We start from the raw sequence: 6000 nt of genomic DNA, 5'->3' as shown, positions 1-6000 counted from the left end.
GTGTGATTGAAAGCGTCCAACAGCGTCGCTCTCTTAAGAAACATGTGGCACAATGGCAGAAACGATCCCTCGTCTTGGCATTACGCGTGCGATGACACACAAAACAAAAAAATAAACCAAACCCAAATTTTGTAATTTCTTTTCTAAATGGTGTCTTTTACCCACAGTACAAAGCAAAGTTTTATAGTGGACAGAGTAGTGCGACACTGACACAGAAGACAAACTAATCAAAAAAGCTATCGCGGCCAGCATATATAAAGTGTATGATTATTTGCATAAACGAAATTTATCGATGTTGTTGTATTAGCAGTTCACACATAAAATACATCAATCTCATAGACTATGAAGCGGGAAGCTTTTACCCAAAAGTTAAACTTTATTGTCTATATTTCATAACTCACAGAACGCCGACATCGACAGCGAAGGGAACCAAATGCCAACGCCAGTGGTAAGCAAAACGGGAACGAACGTCGATCTTGAATTACTGGTGCAATTGCTTGAAAGTTCAGAAAGTAACAGACCCTTCTTTGTACATTAAATATATCGAAAGATTACCAAACAGACGAAATATTTCAGGTAATTATGAGTGCTATTTATAACTCTAATCCAAGTATCCCCTGTTTTCCACAATTAGGTGAGGCCTTCGCTGAAACACTACTGTAGCGCGCAAGCGCATCATGAAATACAAATATTGCAGGCGGAGAAGGGGAGTTGCATGAAAAATAAGACTGACTTTCGCGTCGCACAAACATAGTTTCATAACACATAAGGATAGCGGCGATATATCCGGCCGTATTTTTCATCCCTAGACAAAACCTACCGGAAGGACACGCCCACCAGCTCCGGAAGTACACGCACCGGTAAGAAGTAACAGTTCAAGCTTACAGCACACGATGGTCTTACGAGAAGAACAATGGTTCTTGTTTGGAGTTGCCGCGTTAAAAACATAAGTAGCACGCAGCAGAACAAAAACGTGACTACGTGGATAATGTTTTAATATGCTAATCGAGTTCCGAACTTACGCTCATTTGCCGATTAGAATATTTCGGACAAAGCAGGGCACGTCAAAGAAAACATGAATAGAATAGGGGATTTAGGACTGTTTGTCTGTCGAAGCACAAGTGGCTGGATTTAGTAGCATTTAAATATAACCCACAAAAGGTACAGCGCAAATGATTGCTTGAGTTCCCTTAAAATATTGATTGTGCCTCGCTGCTAGCACCATAGGTCCCAGCTAAAAAGCTTCCAAAGTACTTTTGCGATACCAGGCACATTACTCTGCGGCTCAACAGAACACAGCGGTTAAACGATGCAATAAAATTTAACTTACGTGCCTACGACATTGTCACAGACAACCACTTTAATTAGAACACTACCACCTTTGACAATGATGCTAGGCGTAACACGTTGCGTTAGCTATGGTAAATGAATGCTTTTTCTGCGTTGGGAATGCCTGTGTCTAATTATCGACTTTTCTAAATGCAATAAGAACTGCTAGATCCCGTGTGAGATTTTTTTTGCATATTTTAAATATGCATGCGAATCGCGTACAGCTTGCCATGATGACAATCCTCAGCGACCATGGCAGGTCTGTGCACCTCTGGGAAGCCAAAAATTTAAAAAAGAGAAATCCCCTGCTCCTCTCCGGGCTTTTCCGGTCGCTCCTTCACACGTCGTGACGTAACCTGGGTAGGAGCTGCCGATTGGTCGGCCGACGAGGGACGATAGTGCCAACTTGAGGAGAGTACCAGCTGTGTTGTGGCAGGAGACGGTGGCTCGCCCATCGTGTTTAAATTAACATTTCATCAAGCTTCGATTTTAGCCGGCGTCGTGCGAAGGGTGAGCAGGGGCGAACAGTGGACGATCCTTTATTCGGGCGTGTGGACGCTACCCGCAGCTTTCGCTGTGCGAGATCAAGCTGGAGAGAGGGCGCGGTGGAGAGGGAGAGCGCCGGTGGGGTAGAGAAGCGATGGCGGGCGAGAGACCGTGGCAACCGCGTACTCGTTCATGAAACCCTAGTGACTATGCTACTACTGAAACACTTCAAAAATTCTCGTCTCTGTATGTTCATTGTAAAAGGGTACGCAGCTGCCACTATCAAACACATCTTCAAGCTCAGATTGGCTAAGGGGCCCGTTGAGTTGCTGCGGTTTCTTTTTACCGAAAACAAAAAAAAAAAGGACAATACCTGACTGAGTGTGCAATAAGTTCAGAAATAATTACTTTTGAATTCGGGGACTTCCGCGGCGCTGCGTAAAGGTTGATTTTACCATGTTGACACTATTTTACTCTCAACGCTTTTCTATCGTAATAGATGCCTCTCTCTTTACACTCTTCCAATGACGTCCGCAACGCCGGAAAATTATGTTCTTTAGCTTTTACACATTATTGACAGCCCATCATATTTAATAACGGAAGACAATATGTGCATAAAACATGAACGTGGAAAGCAATACTTACGGCGTCCGATATCTAAAACTCGACCTGTCGATATAGGCCCCTTGGCTGACGACCAATGGTAAAATTCCAATATAATACTCGGCTGTCTATGCACTTTCCACATGTCACTCATTCGAAAGGGCACCAATGAACTTTGCTGCACTTCTTAGCCTAGCAGATAAGAATGAAATGAAAACAGTCACACAAGTTCTCTCCAGCGCAAGTATGTAATCGCACGTTTGGGAGATGAGATACTTAAATTGCCAAATGGAATTAAGCAGCGATTTTGGATGCCTAAAATTAGTTTCACATGGGACACATTAAGCGGCAATCGAATTTTCTATCGCGATTGGCTGGTTTTCGCAAGCTACGAAAGTGGTTCAATTGTGATCAAGAAGCGTGATCCCAATCGGGCTCGATAGCGATCGAAATGGTCTTGTGTAACCATTGTATTAGTCGAATTTGTAGCACCACACCAACGCATATTCAGTACTGCTCAGATGCAAAATACAGACCACCAATAAAAGTGTTACAGAAGTCCTAGCGCTTGCTTCTAATGGAAATCACTGTAAATCGCAATTCTGAAAACACTTAGGTTAATGTCTGTAAATTCACCATTATAATTTATTGCACTTTTTTACATAAGGAAAACAATATCTTGCAACACTAACTGCCAACACATTGACCATACAATTCAATTCATAACTGCACATCTACCTCGTTTCACAGAGAGAAGACACCGACAACGAAAACATTGGCATGTCGATGCCACTGGTAAGAACACGTGTGAAGACATCTATTTGTATTATTTTTGAGATATGATAAGATCTATACGGGCATTACATAGAGCTGTTAACCCGCCGTGGTTGCTCAGTGGCTATGGTGTTGGGCTGCTGAGCACGAGGTCGCGGGATCGAATCCCGGCCACGGCGGCCGCATTTCGATGGGGGCGAAATGCGAAAACACCCGTGTACTTAGATTTAGGTGCACGTTAAAGATCCCCGGGTGGTCTAAATTTCCGGAGTCCTCCACTACGGCGTGCCTCATAATCAGAAAGTGGTTTTGGCACGTAAAACCCCATATATTATTATTATTATTATAGAGCTGTTACAATAAATCATTGATAGATACAGTACACGCATCTAAACAGGTAATTCATGTTAAAATAAAACAGCACAAGCGAAAAGACACGAGAAATACAAAGACGAGTAAAAGCGTTAAAGCACGTGAACAATACATCCTAAGCATTCACTGCTTAGGATGCATTCACTGCTTTTGGCAAGATACTTCGAAGTCTGTGATGCACGTATAGTGCAATATTATTTGGTGCACCTGTTCACATGAGCCTCGTTAATTCATCGGCAACGTGCTTTTACTGTGTTCAAACGCTGTTTCAGGGCTCCTTTTACACTCAAGCGATATTGCGCAAAAAAAGAAAAAAAAAAAAAGGAAACGACATGGACGTAAGAGAAAAAGACACACCACGCACAAACTTTCGACTGTGTTTATTTTACCACCTAATCGGCTTTATACATGCGAAGCAGTGTAGACTGAGCATGCGCTTACATGGAAATGAACTGCGCATTCGAGTAACATAGTTACTAGTCATGTGATGCTGCCTCCAAGAAAGTTCTTTTTCTGTGACAACAGTTTTTAAAACTTTGAGAGCTTTATCTAAATTCAGCCTTCAACACTTGGTATAACCAATGTTTTTTGCAGAAGAGCTTAGTTTGTATTGGCTCTCGCATTGCTCCCATTCTTAGTGACTTTTTTTATCCTGTTTAGACCATGACATATTATTACAAGTGCAAGGCACTGCAGTTTTTAAAATATTTAGATACGTTGATGACTTTTTAATCTTCATTGTCTGCTCTTCTAATGCCTTCATTCTGGAAACTAAGAAAGCGTTAGAAACGTTTAAGAAGTGCTTATTTCCCTTTCAAACTACTCTTGAGTTGCCGGTAGATAGGTCTCTCCATTTTCTTGATCTTCGCCTGAGCTTTCAGGACAGCCGCACGTGTTGGTCGTATGAGCCGCGAGCCAACAAGCCGCTTCTGCCATATACGTCCGCACATTTTAAGCTTGTAAAGTATCCGTTTGTGCCCCAAGAATGGCCTTAGCAAGTCTTGCTGCCATGTAATGGACGTAAGCTTTGAAAAGCGACGTTTGTCCTTGACTGGATATCCTAAGGTGGTGCAAGTGTCTGTCGCGGAACGCATTTTAAGAGAAGCGCGATCCAGCACGCAGAAGTCAGTTGCCGATGCCCCTCCCGCCAAACGCCCTAGATTAAGTGTTATAACTTACATGCACGGGAAATCTCATAACTTTAAAAAAGATGGCCCAAAGGACGATAGTAAGAGTTGTTTTTTCTGCTCCCAACAAGCTCGGCAAGCTTCGCAGGTTTACGGATCCAAATGCCGTCCAGTCCGATAAGTGCAGAAAGCATCACCACAAAAAGTTGGTCGAGTATGTCCACCGGTTGGTTTACAACCTCCCGCTTTCATGTGGGAAGCAATATATCGGACAAACAGGGCGTTGCCTCAATGATCAGCTCCACGAATACAGCAAAAACGTAAACAATGGCACCGGTGGGTTCCTGGCGATTCATTGTCCCGATCATGGATGCAAACCTATTGAGGACGAATGCACGATTGGTTTCCGTGGCAGGAAGCAGCTCATCCGTGAAATAACTCAACCGCAGATTATCGCAAAATCGGGTGATAAGTGTGTTAGCTTTCTTTCACTGGCTCTCACAGAAAGAGAACTAAGTTTCTTGGAGGTGGCATCACACGACTCGTAACTATGTTAAACAAATGCGTAGTTCATTTTCATGTAAGCGCATGCACAATCTACACTGCTTCAAACTTATAAAGCCAATTCAGTGGTACAATAAACTTAGTTGAAAGTTTGTGTTTGGTGTGTCTTCTCTTACGTCCATGTCGTTTGTTTTTTTGTTGCGCATTATCACTTGAGTAATAGATTACCAACTTGCCCGGAATGCTGCTCCCTTTGAAACTGTACGGAGGCTGACATTCGATTATTCGACGCGACCATAATCTCGGAGGCGATAAATCAATGAGACCCTTCGTTCCCCGCGACTTCGTTCATTTGCACAAGGCGGCACTGCTCCGAGCACGCGCTAGCTGAATAAGGAAGAAATTACTCTCCTACCAAACGAAGGTTAGCAAAAGACAAAGCATACAATTCCAGGCAATACAATATAGTGCACATAAAAAACGACTTTCCCTTGCGTGGCTTCTGGGTTGCGTGAGGGGTTGCACTGTTCCACAATAAAGCAGCGTGGCGTCTCATGCGTGGAATAGCCAAATTCAAAATATATTTCCTTGTTTACGGGACACCAGCATGCTTGTGTCCGTCATTAGGACACCCAATCTTCTAATTCCGACCGCAATACAAAGACATGTTTAGAGCGGTGCGAATAATACTTGTACAATACCAACGTGACGAAAACAACCTCATGCCTACATTGCCATTGCATTTTCAACACACCTAAAGGCGTTCCCGTATAGACTAATACAATCAGGCATCTTTATGAGGTCT

General features: G+C 43.1%; 1 protein-coding gene across 24 annotated transcripts in view; it reads left to right on the top strand.

Annotated features, from left to right (window-relative positions):
• The first annotated feature begins 408 nt into the window (after positions 1-408).
• Positions 409-6000, top strand: part of LOC126517704 (uncharacterized) — a 317963-nt gene continuing 312371 nt past the window's right edge. For all 24 annotated transcript variants that reach the window (XM_072285412.1, XM_072285420.1, XM_072285416.1 and 21 more), the window contains exons 1-3: positions 409-448; positions 810-860; positions 3169-3213. In XM_072285412.1, the coding sequence (XP_072141513.1) occupies positions 434-448; positions 810-860; positions 3169-3213 (111 nt within the window). In that variant the 5' untranslated portion in view covers positions 409-433. The remainder of the gene's footprint in view (positions 449-809; positions 861-3168; positions 3214-6000) is intronic.

The sequence above is a fragment of the Dermacentor andersoni genome, chromosome 11 (assembly GCF_023375885.2).
Source record: "Dermacentor andersoni chromosome 11, qqDerAnde1_hic_scaffold, whole genome shotgun sequence".
In the NCBI taxonomy this organism is placed as follows: domain Eukaryota; kingdom Metazoa; phylum Arthropoda; class Arachnida; order Ixodida; family Ixodidae; genus Dermacentor; species Dermacentor andersoni.
The sequence above is the reverse complement of the archived record's forward strand: the minus strand, read 5'-3'. Positions and strand labels throughout refer to the sequence as shown.